The sequence below is a fragment of the Eulemur rufifrons genome, chromosome 30 (assembly GCF_041146395.1).
Source record: "Eulemur rufifrons isolate Redbay chromosome 30, OSU_ERuf_1, whole genome shotgun sequence".
In the NCBI taxonomy this organism is placed as follows: Eukaryota; Metazoa; Chordata; class Mammalia; order Primates; family Lemuridae; genus Eulemur; species Eulemur rufifrons.
In genome coordinates, this window is record NC_091012.1 from 48,653,751 (window position 1) to 48,672,047 (window position 18,297).

The 18,297-nt window shown below is 42.1% G+C and overlaps 1 protein-coding gene across 3 annotated transcripts in view; it reads left to right on the top strand.

Moving 5' to 3' along the window:
* The window catches only part of TENM1 (teneurin transmembrane protein 1), a 532,730-nt gene that overhangs the window by 489,416 nt on the left and 25,017 nt on the right, over positions 1-18,297 (top strand). For all 3 annotated transcript variants that reach the window (XM_069463375.1, XM_069463376.1, XM_069463377.1), the window contains 2 exons: positions 5,055-5,421; positions 6,844-7,354. In XM_069463375.1, coding sequence (XP_069319476.1) covers positions 5,055-5,421; positions 6,844-7,354 — 878 coding nt within the window. The remainder of the gene's footprint in view (positions 1-5,054; positions 5,422-6,843; positions 7,355-18,297) is intronic.

An 18,297-nucleotide genomic window follows, 5' to 3' on the forward strand; every position in this document is an offset into this window, starting at 1 on the left:
AAAAGGAAGTGTTTATTTCCCCCAAGAAACCACTTGGACAAATGCCAGCAGCTCTTGAGGGTCAGCCTTAGCCCCACGTCAGTGGCATATAATTCTGGAGTCTCTCTGCAACTAAGAGATGCTAATTCTAACTGCCAGAATCAGCTCAAAGGCTCCATTTCCTATGTTAGTCCGTGTATTACGGAAATGCCTTGATAGTAAATACAGTGTTTCTATTGTGTGGGTGTAAGGCACCAGTTCCTTGAAAAAATTACCTGGAAATGGGAGTATTTAACATGAGAAGGACATAAAAGGAACTGACAACCTAAGAGAGGTGAAGAGGTCCAGCTTCTGAAAAGGCTGACCCTCGACTACTAAGTAGCCACACATCTTTCATCTGAGCAGATTTCATAGACAAGCTGCCCAGCCAAATCAAATGGGAATTAAATGGATTCTGTGTAGTTGGTGTAGAAAGTGTCTCAGAAGCACAAAGGCCACTTTAGTCACAAAAATCTGCCATAGGGTGACTTATTTGATGGAAAAGAAAACTAACAGACAAAATAGCTGGTGTATTTTTGAGGCAATATTAGATCTAATAAACATGACCCCAATAGAATTGGCTTAAATCAGGTTGGGCAAGTTGGGGAATTTAATAGCTTATTTCCAACTACCAGCCTTTATCTCAGAGGCAGCCTTGATAGCTGAGAACAGAATCTGAAACATGCTCCTTCTCTGGCTTCTGCCAGGTGTGTGCTGTCCCCAGCCTCTGCCCTGGCCTCGGCTCCCAGAGTGGGGATAATTAGAACGTCATTTCTGCCAGGTTTGTTTTTTCTGGGTCAGTGGCTTCAGACTCGATCAAAATAGGAGTGTTGCACTGAAATGAATTCATTTCCTCTTCCTCAGCCAGCCCTGGCTAATTTCCTGGAGGGCCATGCTCCATAGGGCCAGTGCACACAGACAGCTTCTGTACAAGCATGATAGTGTATATAGAGGTGCAAGGCGGGGGCACGTAGCGGAGGAGGAGTCAGAGCCCTCCAAAGCAGCAGGCATTCACTCTCCCTCTCAGTGGCAGGGCACTGACATGCAAAGGCCTCAGACAGACGTGCTGAGGAACACATCACCACAAACTGCTCTGGGAGCTATTAAGGCTGGTGTTTAATGTTTATCCAATGGCCTCAGTCTGTAAGGCTCTGTAGAACATGCATAACACAAGTTCAGCTTTATACCCCATTAGCACTCAAATTCCTAGCTGCCCAGAGGCATCTGGTACTGACCAGAGAAGGCCAGCCTATGTGGAGGTGGAGGTGGAGGGCACACAGAAACGTGGGGACAGAATGAGGTCACTGGGTGTCTAGGAGAGACACTCAGAGATGGGGGCAAAGAGCCCCACATGGTACAGTAGAGGAGGTCAAAGATAACCTTCATCCTCTTCGTAGCACCACTAGCTTTTCTCCCTTATGAGACACAATTAGAGAGAGGGCCTTCTCTCACACTGGCCTTTATCCACTTCATTACTGACTGCATGTAAGGCCTCTTCCAACCAGGGAAGTAGTGGGCCTCCGAATGCAATGACAGTTCATATCTTGTTTTCAGACTTTCAGATTCCATGAGAAAAACAAAGCATTCCTTGGGCTTTCATTCAAGGCAAAAAAGAAGTATGGCTATTACTATTTTGGCCATAAATGAGACATTTTTTCTCCCTTTAGCCTAAGAGAAGAGAATTAAGTAGAGAATAAGTGAGCAGTGAGGTAGGGAGTGGAGTAGAAAACAGTTCTCTGAGAAATGTCCAGAGATAAATAGCTCCTATCAAGGAGATGCCAGGGCAGGCATTGAGCCAACTTCTGTGTCTAGAAAGGAACTAAAGTGAAGTCATGTTTGGTTGGTCTGTGTGTCCCTCGCACATCACTTGGCACAAGGCACACCAGACACACCCACACACGCACATGCATACACACACACACACACACACACACCCAAATCCATTTGCTTTCAACTCTTTAATATGTCTCAAATCCACCTACTTCCCTCCATGTCCACTGTTGTTATACCAGTTCAGGCATCACCATCTCTCACCTGGGTCACTGCAGGAGCCTCCTGTCTACCTGCCTGCCTCCCATCTCACTTCCTCCTTCAATATGGTCTCAACAGCAGCCATTGTGATCTGTCTAGAGTCCAAATATGACTATCTCATATCCCTACTTAAAGCCCTTCAATGGCCATCAGAATAAAACTGGACATGTGCTTCCCTCTATTACCGGTGTCTTAGTCTGTTTTTTGTTACTATAACAGAATATCACAGACTGGGTAATTTATTCTAAAAAAGATGTGTATTTAGTTCATGGTTCTGAAGGCTAGGAAGTCCAAAAACATGGTGCTGGTATCTGGTGAGGGCCTTCCTGCTATTTTTCAACATGGCAGAGGGCATCATAGGGCAAGAGGGCAAGAATATGGCAGCCCAAGTCTGTCTTCCTCTTCTTATAAAGTCACCAGTCCCATCATGGGGGTCCCACCTTATCTAATCCTAATTATCTTTCAAACAGGGAAATGCCAATCAAAACCACAATGACATATCATCTCGCCCCAGCTAGAATGGCTATTATCAAAAGAACAAAAAAATAACAAATTCCAGTGAGGACACACAGAAAGGGCAACTCTCACATGCTCTTAGTGGGAAGGTAAATTAGTGCAGCCACTATGGAAAACAGTATGGAAGTTCTTCAAAAAATTAAAAATAGAACTACTATATGAACCAGCAATCTCACTACTGAGTATATATCCAAAGGAAAGGGAATTAGTATGTCAAAGAGATAGCTGCACTCCCATGTTCACTGCAGCACTATTCACAATAGCCAAGATATGGAATCAACCCAAGTGTCCATCAACAGATGAATGGATAAAGAAAATATGGTATATATACACAATAGAATAATATTTAGTGATCAAAAAGAGCAAAATTTTGTCATTGTTGCCAATATGAATGAGCTTAGAAGACACTATGTTAAGTCAAATACGTCAAGTACAGAAATATAAATAAGGCGTTGGAGCTCTGACTTGGGGGGAAAGGCGGTACAGGAGCAACGTATGTAACCTGCAATGCTGTATCCCCCATAACAAGATGAAATAAAAAAAAATAAATAAAAAATAAAATAAAATAAAAAAATAAAATAAATGCCAAATTAAAAAAAATAAAAAAATAAAAAATAAATAAATAAGGCGTGTTCTCACTCATCCAAAAGCTTTGATCTCATGCAAGTAGAGAGTAGAATAGTGGTTACCAGAGATTGGGAAGTTAGGGGAGGGATAACCAGAGGTCAGTTAACAGATACAAAAGTACAGCTAGATAGGAGGAATAAGTTCTAGTGTTCTATATCACTATAGGGTGACTATAATAAACAACAATTTATTGTATATTTTCAAATAGCTAGAAGAATAGATTTCACATCAGAGGGTTAGGGATGAATGTTCTCAGCACAAAGAAATGATAAATGTTTGAGGTGATAAATATGGCTCCACCTCCAGATGTCATCAACCTATGAATTTGGGGATTAAGTTTCCAACACATGAAATTTGGGGGACACATTCAAACCACAGCAACCTGATATATTAGTCTGCTAGGGCTGCCAAACAAAATGCCACAGAGTGGGTGGCTTAAACAACAGAAATTTATTTTCTCACACTTGTGGAGGCTAGAAGTATAAGATCAAGATGTTGGCGGGTTTGGTTTCTCCTGAGGTCTCTCCCTTTGGCTTGTAGATGGCTGCCTTCTAGCTATGTCTTCATACAGTCGTCCCTCTGTGCACACGCATCCCTGGTGTCTCTTCCTCTTATAGAGATACCAGTCCTATTGGATTAGAGCCTCACTCTTATGATTTCCTTTCATCTTAGTTACCTCCTTGAAGGCCCTGTCTCCAAAAGCAGTCACACCAGGGGGTTAGGGATTTAACATATGAATTTGGGGAGTACACAATTCAGTCCATAGCACCTGGCCTCATCATTCAGCCTATATTAGCCTTACTGAATTATTTGTAGTAACCTGGATGGGCCATGCAATCTCTAACCTCTTGACCTTCACCGATGCTCTTCCCTGTGCTCAGATTGCCCTCTGCTCTGGCCCCTCCTCAATTTCCACCCCATTCCTCTCCTACTGGTCACTTCAGACTCTTCTTAGGTACCACCTTCTCTGGGGATATCCTGCCTCCTGCCGCTCAGTCCAGGTGAAGTGCTTTCCTACCCTCTCTGCTGCCTTCTCCTCATAACATAATGGTTCCTCCAAGGGCTCTGCTATACCATAAGTCATTTGAGGGCAGAGGCTATGTCGTAATCATTTTTCAATCCCCAAAGCCTAGCACAAGGCATGGCCCAGAGAAAGGTACTCAGCAAACACTCAATGAAATAACAAACTAAGCTGTTTCTTTGCTGAGGAAAGGGGCATATGAAGTGAACCAGATCAAGCTCAGTGAGCAGTATGCTGCACCCTAAGATTCCAAATGATGAATTCCACAAGATGAATGCTATACTAATGGCAAGTCCTGTCCCAAATGGTTGCTGACTGAGTAAAATCTTGTTTCTCCAGCACTCTGTTGTCCAGAAGCCTCTATGACTTTGCTTTTCTTGGCATCTAGAGGACAGTGAGAAAGATTTGTGTACCATAGCAATCCTAGGGCAGTGGTCCTCAGGATCACCTGGAAACTTGTTAAAATACCACTGGCTGGGTCCCCACCCCCAGGGTTTCTGATTTAATAGGTCTAGGGTGGGGCCTGAGAATTTGCATATCTAACAAGTTCCCAGGTGGTGTTGTTGCGGCTGGTCCAGAGACCACACTCTGAAAACTGCTGCTCTAGAGGATCCTTCCGGAATTAATGAAAAAAATCATGTAATGTTGAAAATGGCATAAATGATAAATATGTTTACCAGAACACATGATTAACCATTCCCCCCTCAACTTTGCCAGACATCACCAATGTTCCTGAAATTTGTAAGACAGGGAGAAACAATAAGCCAATTTTCCTTTCAATGTAAAACTGCCCCTGGAAAGACATAGTAACCTAATGGTGTGTGTTCTGTTCTTTTCGCAGGTGCGATTAGAGTGGCCAACAGACCTTGCAGTCAATCCCATGGACAATTCATTGTATGTCTTAGATAACAACATTGTGCTGCAGATTTCTGAGAACAGGCGTGTGCGGATCATTGCAGGGCGCCCCATTCACTGCCAGGTGCCAGGCATCGATCATTTCTTGGTCAGCAAAGTAGCAATTCATTCCACTCTAGAGTCGGCTAGGGCCATCAGCGTCTCCCACAGCGGGCTGCTCTTCATAGCCGAAACAGACGAGAGGAAAGTAAACCGCATTCAGCAAGTGACCACCAATGGGGAGATCTCCATCATTGCTGGTGCCCCCACTGACTGTGACTGCAAAATTGATCCCAACTGTGACTGTTTTTCAGGTATGACCTTTTTAGCAATTCACCAGCTCCCCCTCTCTGTTTTCAAAAGAAAAACGTGCATCAGAAAAGTCAAAAGGAAGACAAAAGTATTACTTGTAAGTATTGGTATGAGCTAGTGGAGGAAAGCAATGGGTAGGGAGTCAGATCACCTAGTTGTTATCACAACTGACTTACTTAGTGACCCTAGGAAAGCCACAGAACCTCTTCGTGACTCACTTGCCTCATTTGCTTAACAGAAATACCATTTGTCTCAGTTATATCACCTTGCTGTTCTGAGGATAACCTAGTATAATAAAATTGTTTATACTCGTAAAAAGTTAAGACCACTATACAAATGTAAGATCATGATATTATTTGTACTTAAGAGAAAGGAAATCTAGGTAAAACCCATATTTACTGATTTAACTAAGGGAAAAAAATACTTCCCCCTAAGTGGCTGATTTCCGGATTAAAAGCATGTTCTATTTGAGATTCGAAGGGACTAAGAGCAGACTGCTTTGGGGATAAATGGGCAAATTAAATCTCACAATGGAGGGTTCTCTGGACATCAGTCTGCTACATGCATTGCTTTCTAAAAATCCAAAACTTTCTTCATAACCAATAGTGCCCTTTACTTCTAATTGAAATAGGAAAACAGAGCCTTTTCCCCAAAACATGGAGTGGATGTTCCAGATAGCAAACAGTCCTCTAAATGTCAACAGATACATTTATTGCTGGGATGTGGAAATCCCTCCATGGTACATGCAGCCCTATTAAACTGCTCATCCAGGCCCGAATGGTCCCCTTAACCTTTGCCTTTCCTTAGGCCAGAGGAGACAGGAGTGAGCAATTGGTCCGTATGACTTTTGATCAATATTTCCAATGTTTTCCTGGACAATTAGTTTTATAGGTATTTTGCTCATTTGTATCTTTCATTCAAGGCAATTCTGATGTTTATTCCAGTTATCAAATTTGATGTTCTGAATTATTGTCACACTGATAGACTTAGTGTACTTTGACAATGTGACAATGGGAATTAACAGAAGAAAGGGCCTCCAGGCATGGTAGGTCCTGAAACAGATCCTAAAACACTGACAGGCATAAGTCTCGTGGATTTCCAGCCAAATTTTGTATGGTTATCCTTATTTCCTGTTCTTGTATCTTGCAATACAATAGATTCTGAACAGCAGGATTGAGGATTTCACAAAATTGGTGTAACTGAGATAATTACATCTTACTGTTCATCTTCAGTGGCACTGACTCAAGAATTACAATCTTTTGAATAATAGGTTTCAAATTTGTCAAGGGGGGACATACGGAGAATGTAGGTTCATTGATTGTTTCCTTTAAAATGATTCTTGGTGCACAGTGCTTTCTGTCTGTAGTATATTCATATAAATGCTTGTGATGCCAACTATTAAAATCAAGATCTTTCTCCCACAGGTGATGGTGGCTATGCCAAAGATGCAAAGATGAAGGCTCCTTCCTCATTAGCAGTGTCACCTGATGGTACCCTCTATGTGGCAGACCTTGGGAATGTTCGAATTCGTACCATCAGCAAGAACCAAGCCCACCTGAATGACGTGAACCTTTATGAGATTGCCTCACCTGCTGATCAGGAACTGTACCAGTTCACTGTCAATGGAACCCACCTGCACACTCTGAACTTGATAACAAGGGACTACGTGTATAACTTCACCTACAATGCCGAAGGTGACTTGGGGGCAATTACCAGCAGCAATGGCAATTCAGTACACATTCGCCGTGACGCAGGCGGGATGCCCCTGTGGCTTGTGGTGCCAGGCGGGCAGGTATACTGGCTGACCATAAGCAGCAATGGAGTCCTTAAAAGAGTGTCAGCTCAAGGCTATAATCTGGCCTTGATGACCTATCCAGGAAACACAGGACTTCTGGCCACCAAAAGTAACGAAAATGGATGGACAACTGTTTATGAGTAAGTTTCTAATTCTCAACATAGGCTTTCTTAGGTTTTTATTTGAAATTGTATTACAGTGGGAAATGGCTTAGTAATTACTGGGTTTTGCATGCTATTTTCTCCTAACAACCACAATAAAAAAATAAAAAGTCAAGAAGAAAATTTTACCCAACTCCTAGGGTTCAAACCCATTTTTCCAGAGTGGTTTGCAGAGCTTAATAATAAAAACATAGAATGAAGGAAGGAAGAATCAAGTGTGGCACTGCAGGAAATAGGAATGAGGTAGAAACCCAAGTACTCAAGAAATTTACAGCATCCCTGGGAAGACAAGGTAAAATTTCATTTAAATAACAAAACGAGATAATAGTTCTAAAGCAGGAAAGAAGCAGTGTGATTTAACAAGTATTTATTGAGCCCCGTGGGATTTAATGAATGAATAAATGAATGTGTGCCCAGCCCAGTTCAGCCCAGCCCAACTCAGAATAAGTTGCTGTGGGAGGTAAGAGAGACATTAAAATATAAGAAGTGGCTCCTGGGAAGCAAATGTAAAATTATGTGAGGCAAATGCTGAATAGGAAAGGCTCCATTCCATTGGCTGCTTCTGTAAAATGTGGAGCCAGATGCTCCTGTACAGGCTTGGGCTTCCTCGGGGGCCCCTGCATAGATCAAAGAATCCTGCACATTTTGGCACTCACAGACTGGATCTGTGATAACTTTGTTTAACTGGGAATTAACACAAAGTGTGTCTGACAGCAAGCTACTAGGAGCTGCCATGACACAGAAGTAGAGACCATTGTCCTTGCTTTTTAAAGCATAGACAGCCTTGTTTGCAAGTCAACTCATTTAGAAAGCTGGTCTGCCAGCACTTAGGAAGCATTTTTCCCGCAAAGGGAATTGCTGAATTTTTAACCAGTATACTGAATCAGGATGATCCATGGAATCTGAACCCAGAGTCTGGAATGGCATTAAAGTTGAAGAATGTGAGAAGTGGAGATGTTAAGCATGAGGGGTTCCAAGTGTGACTATTCTGTGAAGATGTAGAGAATACGAAGCAAATGTGTCCAGTCCCATGAAAGCCTCCAGAGCAGAGGAACAAAGCAATTGGCCTTCAAGTTTTGGATCATTTCCCAAAGAAATGCCATTTATACAAAAGAGCTGGACAGCTATTTTAGTTTCACTCAGAAAAATGTATTCATTTGTTTCTGTTGCAAGTCTTCCTCCATTTCTTGAAAGATTTCTCCTACATCTTAATGAGAGTAATAAAAGCTACTATTCGCTAAAGAGTTACTACGTGCCAGGTACTAGGTGATTTACACATGTTATTTTATTTGATTTCCATAATAACAACATGGGATTGGTGTTCCTAAGTATGTTCATTTTATGAATGTGGAAACTGAGGCACAGAATGGTTAACTTGTCCTGATTCACACAGATGTCCAGGATTCAAACCCCTATATTCTGACTCAGGAGCCTATGTTTTTAAATATACTACCCTTAGAAAAGATAAAGTTTCTAATGAGAAACTTTGATGTCTTTTTTTAAAACTCATGCAAGATGATACTTCAGGTGAAGTTAGGCAAACAACTATTTTGAAAGTTAATGGTGGAATTCAGTCCCCAACACGAAATGGCTCACGTATTAACCAGCTTTCAAAATAACCAGTTCAACTATTCATTTATTTATTCAACAAATATTTACTGAGCACCAACTATGAACCAGACAGTATTCTAGGTGCTGGGAATATAGCCATGAACAAAACAGATAAAAATCCTTCCTTCATGGAGTTCATGTTGTACTGGAGGGAGATGAGTAAGGTGTATAGAACTTCAGATGGTGATGAATTCTATGGAGAAAAATATAGTCGAGTAAGAGAGATCAAGTGGGTGGGGCAGAAGGGGTTTTTATTGCAGATTGGGTTGGTAGGGAAGGCCTCACTAAGAAGCTAACCTTTGAGCAAAGACCTGTAGGAGGTGAGAGAGCAAGCAATATGAATATATGGTGATGGGAAGGCAGATTCCAGGCAGAAGGAACAGCAAGCACAAAGACCCTGCAGCAGAAGCCTGACACGTTCAAGCAATAGTAAGGCAGCCATTGTGACTGGAGTGGAATAAGAACAATGGGGGCATGCAATCAATTAAGTGGCCAGAATTACATCATGTAAGGCCTTGTAGGCCACTGTAGTGACTTTGACTTTGATGCTGGGTAAGAGGTGGAGTCACTGGAGAGTTTTCAGTAAAGAAGTAACATAATCTGACTTACGTTTCTAAAGAATCATTTTGTATTGAAAACAGACTGTGTAGTGGAAGCAGAGGAACCTAACCTGGGGAGTAGGGGGAGCTGTGGCAGTAATCCAGGCAAAAGATAGTGACTTGGACCAGAGAATGGGGACAGTAAGAGGTACTAAAAATCTGAATACATTTTGGCAGTAAAACTGTCAGGACTTACTGACAGATTGTATGTGGGATGTGGGAGAAAGAAGGGTCAAAGACAACTCTAAGGTTTTTGGCCTAAGCAACTGGATGTTGGGGTTTTCATTTACCAAGAAGGAAGGAGAACATTGTACTAGAAGGTTGTGAAGTGGGAGATCAGGAATTAAGTTTTGGATATGATCAATTTAGTTAGACATCTAAGTGAAAATATCAAGTAGGTGGTTGGATATTTAAGTCTGGAATTGAGGGGAGAAACTATATCGTGAAATTTGGAATCTACCAGTGTTTAGATTGTATTTAAAGCCATGAGATAGGAGGAGATCCCCATGAAAATGAAAGTAGACAAGGAAGAAAAGAGATCTGAAGACTGACCATGAAGCATTCCAATGTTTAGAGCTGAGGATATGGAGAGGAACCAGCAAGAGAGACTGAGAAGGAGAGGCTAGTGAAGTAGAATGAAAACTAGGAGAGTGGGATGTCCTGGCAGCCAAGTGTCTTAGTCCGTCTGTGCCACTACAAAAAAATACCTTAGGCTGGGCAATTTATAATGAACAGAAAGTTATTTCTCACAGTTCTGAAGGTTTAGAAGTCAAAGATCAAGGCTCTGGCAGAGTCAGTGTCTAATGAGGCCTCTGCTCTGCTTCCAAGATGGCACCTCTTCCTGAGTCCTCACATGGCAGAAGGGCAAAGGGCAAAAAGGGACTTTGCTAGTTCTCTCCAGGCCTTCCATAAGGTCCCTAATCCCCTTAATGGGGCAGAGCCCTATTAACCTAGTCACCTCCTAAAGGCCCCACCTCTTAATACTATCACATTGGCAATTAAGCTTAACATATGAATTTGAGGGGACACATTCAGACCATAGCACCAAATAAAACAGGTGATTCAAGGAGGAAGGAGTGATCAACTGTACCAAGTACTCCTAAGTCAAGTAATATGAGAAGTGAGAATTGACCATTCAGTTTAGCACTGTGGAGATCATTGGGTTGTTGTGGGTTTTTAAAGCAGTTTTAGGTTTATAGAAAAATTAAGTGGAAAGTACAGGGAATGCCCATATCCTCCCCCCACCAGTTTCCTTTATTATTAACATCTTGCATTAATTATTGTGGTACATTTGTTATAATTGATGAGCCAATGTTGATACAGTATTATTAACTAAAGCCCATAGTTTACATTAGGCTTCACTCTGTGTTGTAAATTCTATAGATTTGGAAAAATGTATAATGATATGTATCCACCACTGTAGCATGAAGATCATTGTTTACCTTGAGAGGAGCAGGTGCTGTGACACAGTGGGGGGACCAAAGCCTGAGTAGAACATTCTCTTAAGAGAGAATGGATATATAAATGACTACAGCAGCATTGTTCATAATAGCCAAGAAGTATAAACAACTCAAGCGTCCATAAAGTGACAAATGGACAAACAAAATGTGATCTATCCATACCGTGATATTATTCAGCCAGAAAAAGAAATGAAGTTCTGATACATGCTACAACATGGGTAAACCTCAAAATCATTATGCTAAGTGAAAGAAGCTAGACACAAAAGAACAAATACCATATGATTCCATTTATATGAAATGTCCAGAAAAGGCAAATCCATAAAGACAGAAAGTATATTAGTAGTTGGCAAGAGCTGAGGAGAAAAGAGAGTGGGGAGTGACTGTTAATGAGTGTGGGGCTGACTTTGGGGGTGTACTGAAAGTCATTGGATTGTACAATTTAAAATGGTGGATGTTATGGTATATGAATTATATCTCAACAACAACAGCAATAATAAAAAGAAAGTGAGAAGGAGGATAGAGATTGGAGACTGAGTAAAGAACTCTTTCAAGGAGCTTAACTGTAAAAGAGGAACAGAGAAATCAGAACTGGAGGGGAAATGGAGTAAACAGAAGGAGTTTCTTAAAATGAGAGAAATAATGGTATATTTGTATACTGATAAAATTGGTCTAATACAGAGGGGAAAATTGATGCCGAACAGAGAAGAGAAGTTTGTTGTTATATTAGTTTGTGTCCTTGTTTTCCACTGGCAGCACATTGATGCAGGCACTGTGTGGTAGGCAAAATTCTCTCAGTGAGCGGAGCCCAGGCCTGTCACCAGGACTTGGCCAACAGTGAGTGACAAGGCAAGAACTAACATCATCATTGAATAACCAGTTTTGAGGCACTAAAAAATGAGAAGCACAGGCATCCACATGGGGGTAGTCGTGAAATTTTATGGCCACAAAGAAATATTAGATGTCATTTTACAAACGAGGAAACTGAGACCCAGAATAGGGAAACAACTTGGCCATTCACGTAAGCTAGTTGACTGACCTAAAGTCAGATCTTTGAACTTCTATTCCAGTGTTCTTTCCACTGCTACCACACTGCCTTCCAGAAAAAGGAGGAGCATTTGGTCTTACAAGAGTGACTATGCAAAGTCTAGAGAGCTAGAAGATTTCCCCACCCATAGCAGGAAAAGAGGAATATCGTAGCACCATGAGATAAAGAGGGAGGCTGAATAACCATTTGTTCCTACCCCCCTTCTTAACTCCAGCCAGAATTATGCTGACACTCTCTTGGTCAAATAGCATCTGTTGAAAAGAGAAGGTGCCTCTTCCTCCTGAAGCAATCCATTCTGGTGCTATATAGCAATCCTTAACAAAACAAGGTCCCTGTCCCTTCTTGCCTGTATGTAAAGGAATGAACAACTTCCCAACTTTCAGAATGTGACTAATTCTTCCTGCAGTCTTCTCTGTATAAAATCTGATGACTTTGACTTTTATCCTCCAATGCTTTGGCCAGCTCTGAGCACTCCTTCAAAATATTTCTTGTCCTACTGAAGTTGGGGAACACAAAATTGGACCTATTCTCCTAGTCAGGGTCAGGACAATGCTAAGGTCAGTAGAAGGTTGCCATGCTGCTGATACCAAACCTTCCTAAAAGAGCTCGACTATTTCTCTGAAGTGAGAGGAAGGCTTCTTTCTGTGGCCAAAGGGGACAAATTGTTTGCCAAGGTAGAAACAGAAATTCTGTTCAGAAATGAGAGTGAGAGAAAGAGAGAGAAACAGAAACAGAAGCAAAATTTGGCAGGATGGAGGAGTGCTGGATAGAAGTAACCAAGCCAGTTATCCGTTCAACTTTCGATTATTTGCAGCTATCGAGAGGAGAACTGACACAGATGACCCTGAACAGTGAATAATCAAAATGGGATTTTAAAATGGCATTTTGTGCGGTGGTAGTATGTGGGCTTTTATTATGTAGTGTGATGTTGTTTAAATAGTTCATTGATTTTCATAATTCCATTTGACTTGGACCAGGATCAAAACTACACACCCCAAGTATTAGTACTTGACGCTTCACTGCCCATAAGTGTCCTGAGTGTCAGGGGGAAAAGCTGACCACAGAGAAATGGCTAACAAGGAGGTGATTGTCAAGGCAGGAATACTGGCAGAATGAGACAAGTGGTCTGGCCTGAGGGGCTGGTAGGCTCCTAATTGTAATAACCCTGCCCCAGCTGAGATCTGAGGGAGGGGCCCATCAGCTCACATACCAGGCAAGCCTTCTTTCCCCACAAGGCTGCAAGAGTGGCCAGGATTCCCTCGCTTGTGTCCCTGGCATTTCCCCGGCAAGGGCTTCTGCTATACTAAACTGAAAAGGCCCCAGACTAAGGCCAAAGCATCAGTTGTGCACTGCTGCCAGTCCAGGCTGAGTTGACAGTTCCTCAGGCCCCTTGCCCTTTGTGGGAAGCCCTCCCACTCCAAGGAGACTCTGCATTTACATGATCTCTTCATCCTTGGTCTTTTGCATTCTCTGTTTCTGGGGTTTCTTGGCACATCCACTACCCCCACCAAAAAAACACAAACAAAACACAGCACCCACTGACAAGTTGGGAAAGCCTTCATAATATCTCTGGGTGCCTTCTAGCTGTTTTACAAATGTTCAGTTTTATCAAAAGTGGCTAATGAAGGATTGCCCTCTCCTCCCTGATAAGGTAAAAGGGGGAGGCAAAGCAAACAAACCGTGTCTCTGGGTGAGATATCTTCCTGGGGATAGGATGTGATTCCCATGCAGAAATGCTGGTGTAATGATCAGTTAATCCAAATAAAACATGAAATGTTTCCAATGCCTTCTAGAATCCCAGAGTAGAAAGGAACTAAGGCAGGTGAATGGTTTCAGTTAAACAAGAACACAGAAATGTTGACTGTTCCTTCAGGTCTCCAGAGACAGAGACTCAACACCTTTGCTCAGTCACCTCTCCTTGTGCGTTATGCCCTTAATAAGGATCAAGAGCAGGGAAAACAGTATTGTCGTGGCTAATGCTGGGGCGAACAGAAATAAAGACAGGGAGTGCACAGAAGCAACAGAGACTGGTAGGGAAGTTTAGCCACACTGCACAGGACATCTATATAAGCTGAGGGTGGCCTCCCCACACCACTGTAGATGGTTCTGTCTATTCTATAACTACATTGGCTTTCATATCCACCCCATCCTTTCCATTTCCACTGGCAGCATCCTATTTATAGTTATTCAACAAGTAAGTGTAGTGAGAATCTACTCTGTGCCAGACCCTGAGAATACAAAGATGAATGAGACATTGGTCCTCCCTCTAAAGATGTGAAATGTTACAGTCTAGTGAGGAAGACAAGTCCCAACAACAGGCAATCACAGTGCATTTAATAAAGGCAAGAGGCCACCATCTTCTCCAGCTTGAACTGAGGCTGCAGCCTCCTAACAGGTCTCCTTGCTTCTTGTCTCCCTCTCCAAGACTCATTGCCACCAAAGCACTGTTTGGATCATTATCTTCTCCACCTGAAAAGCTTTCTATGCCTCTCCATTGTCTACTAAGTATATACTTACCTCCAGAGCCTGGTATGCCAGTTCCCTCATGCTCTGCCCCTAGCATGCCTCTTCAGGTTTCTCTCCCACTACCCTCCTAATGAATCTTGTGCCCTAGCAACACTGGTCCCCCAGTGGATATCCCATTCATCTGTGTGTTTTTCTTCATGCCATCACCTCTGTTTGGAATGCCTTCCTCCCCTCCCCAGTCTCTACCTAACTTCCAGGATTCAAACACCACCTCCTGCTCTTTCTCCTCCTCTTCTGCTCAGCCCAGCTGGAAACAACCTCTTTCTATTCTGAGCTTCTACAGCTCCTTCTTTATGCAACTACATGGCAATATTCTGCCATTAGAGTTATTTGTGTGCATATCTTATCTGCCTTACTAGACTGTGAATTTCATTCAGCACTGTATTCCCCCGGTCCCTAGCACAAGACTCTGATATTTATTGAATGAAGGATGAATGAAGATACAAGGGCATTATGGACTTGTAACTGAATCATAGAAAGCCAAATGAAGTTATTGGTGAGGAAAAGGAAATCCAGTATTTCCTAAAAATTTCTTATTGGGTTGGTCAGTTTTCTGACATGAAAGTGTAAAGAGGATCTGACTCCTTCATATTTCCTTAAAAAGTAATGAATTTCCCTTCTATAATCTGCAGTTATTTTCTTTCTTAAAAGCAAAGGTGGAGGAGCCTCTAGTTTCTACTCTGAACAGCTTAACACTGGCTTAAATTGTCCTCAAAAGAAAGGGCAGGCTATCCCTTATGAGAAAATATCAGACTAAATATATTTTTAATAATGTGTAAATATCATCTCCCCAACTAAACTATATGCTCCTCAAGGACAAGAATGAATTCTGAATTTACAAATGTTTCCTTTGCTCCACTGGGGCGCACACACTCACACACAAGTGCTGAGCAAAAGGCCAGGTGCCCTCAGTACTTCACTGGTTGGTGCCCTGTGGGACATTGACAGCGGAACTCTGTAAAATCAGAACATGAGGGGACAATTTTATGGCAAATCTCCTCTTACCAAACCCACTTCTGATGACTGTGAAGGCAACAATTCAGCAGCCAGAATTTGCGAGGCCAGTTAGGTGAGTGCTATGCCCTGCCTGCAGTGAGGTGGGTGTTGTTTCCAAGCTGTGGCCTGAGGGGATCAGTTGGAGCATATTGGCTTGGACTCTGTGCACCAAAGGATGCAGGCACCAAAGGGAAATACACGGCAGAAGAGATTTTGATTAAACTTGTTTCTTTGAAATTCAGTCTGGAAGGATGCATTCCCCTGTGATTGGGGAAAAAAACTCAAGCAAGCTATAGGAAATCAAAGGCTCCCTTTATTTCTTCTCCACTTCGAGCAATCTTTCCAAAGTTGTCGGAATTATCCACTTATGTGTACATCTGCCTGTCACTCTCCCTTTGGAAATGACCCCACAGCAGAGAGGGCCATATACATGGCAGAGCACATGAGAGCTCACAAAGCACAACACTGCAGACACCATCAAATGTGATTGCTTTGACTGGGTGGGGTGCTTTGTTTATGATAATGTTACAATCAAATATATACTTTCAAATTAAAATGCCTAGCCAGCCACAGAAAGGAAATCAGACAACATAACTTTCTACCTAACCAGCAACTGGACAGGCCTATGGGAAATGATACCTTGTTCCCAACACCATTGCCTCCTTCCCCAGAAAAGGATCAGGCAGCAGTCTCCCAGCTAGATCTATCTGAGTCATTAGTGTTATCCAGAACCCTTTAGCTTTCCTCTCTGTATATACATACTACTGTCAATTTGGGGAATAGGGATGGGATGAGAATATGTAGAAACATGGCTGTGCTCTTGGGAATAAGATATAAAATGAATCTCAGACAAAAAGCACCAATGACTTAGCTTGAAAGGTGTTTGGTGGTTGGGTTAGGAAACCAGATTTATCCACAGGCCACTGTGTATAGGGTTCATTGGGACTTCTGACGCTTGTACCTCTGTGCATGGTTGGCTCAGTTGGTATCTGATTTTGTCATCTTGCTCTGATGAGTGGACTCAACCACTGCTCTCACCTTTATATGAAATCTTCCTTTAAAACAATGGGCTATGTGACTGGAAAAGAAGGAAACTGTCCCCCAGCTGGAAAGCCCATTGGGCACCTGCATCCACAGCGTCTTAGGTCAGATTTCCTGGAGGAATGATAAAGAGTGACCTTGCCAAGGATTGAGAAAAACCCCTAGAAATCAGGAAAGGAAAACCAATGAGGCAGAGTTGCTGGTGCTGAGAGGAACTGGCTGCATAATGTAGTATAGGCTGTTGGGGCCACCGTTTCCCTCATAAGGAGGGCATGCAGCAGCTTCCTTCTGTCTGCTGCCTGAAAACTCCTCCCTGCAGGGTAAAGCAGGTTGGTACCTTGAGAAAATAAAGGCTGGGAATTGTTTTCCTCTCCTGGAAGGAAGACCAAGCAGACAAGGTTGGGGCTGTACTGGGAATTCGAGCCTTTCCATGTGCCTTTCTCACCAGGCGCCAGCTTCTTATAGCCACAGAGCCCCAGAGCCCCAGAGCAGGCCATGGACAAGCAGGCTGGGCAGAGGGAAGGATTTTGCCATGAACCCCAGGACAAACAGCTCCCCCTGGCCTTTCTTTGATAATGAGTCCTTAGCTGCATAGTAGCAATGCACCAACCTTTTTAACTAAAATCCATTTAAACAAAGGGAGCACCCAATTTAACATCTAGGGCTTGGCATATCTGTGATATCAAATGACCTATTTGATTATTTTTATTTACATACATAACCATTTTAACTGATACTCTGTGTGCGCACACACGTGTACACACAGTGCTAAACTTCAGGAGGCATTGTGCACAGTGTCAAGTTCAGGCCTGTCCTACAAAATATGGCCCAGCCCCTTTTCCCCAAGCCTACCAAAGGCTGGTATAGGTTTTAAAATTTGAGCAACTACCCAGGCTGAGTTCTTTAAAACCCAGTGGATTAACACTGAATTACTATGCCATTTTGCATAATTGTTGGAGGAGGGGATCCAGACTCCACCATTGTGTCCATGCCGTATCCTACTCACTTTGGGTAAAAAGAATATAATTGTTTAACATTTTAAAAGCAAATAAAAGTGCTTAAATATTTTGTAATTTGCAACTTGAAAAGAAAACAGTAATGGGTTTCCAAGTGCATGCCTTTACTTTTAATGAAGTGTTTATTTTTCATGGTTCTATTGGCAATAAAAGAACAGCTCAACATCAAAAGCCTTCAGGGGAAGCAGTTTTCATTTGGAGGACAGTGAGATTGCCAATAACTCTGATTTTTTTTAAAAAAAGAAAGTAAACTCACTAAACTATATTTCTAGATATAGGTTATTGCCTATTATCTCAGGTAATTATTTTTTGTGTGTCTTACCCATATAGGCAAATTACAAAACATTATGTACTATACTCCAAAAAGATAAAAAAAAAAAATTAAGTGACACTAAGATCAGGGGGTTCCAGAATGTTTTAATGAACATGTTTCCATTATGCTCTGTTCTTGTTCATTTTGTTGGGAGAATGATTCATTCATTTCAAATTTGGCAACTTAAACAGCAGCAAATTATAATTTTCCCATCATAATGCAAAGTCAGTTTATTGGCTTTTCGGGCTTTGAGAGCCCTTTTGTACCTCCTTTTCCTTTGACAACAGCACCCTCTACTGGTTTTTGTAATCCATC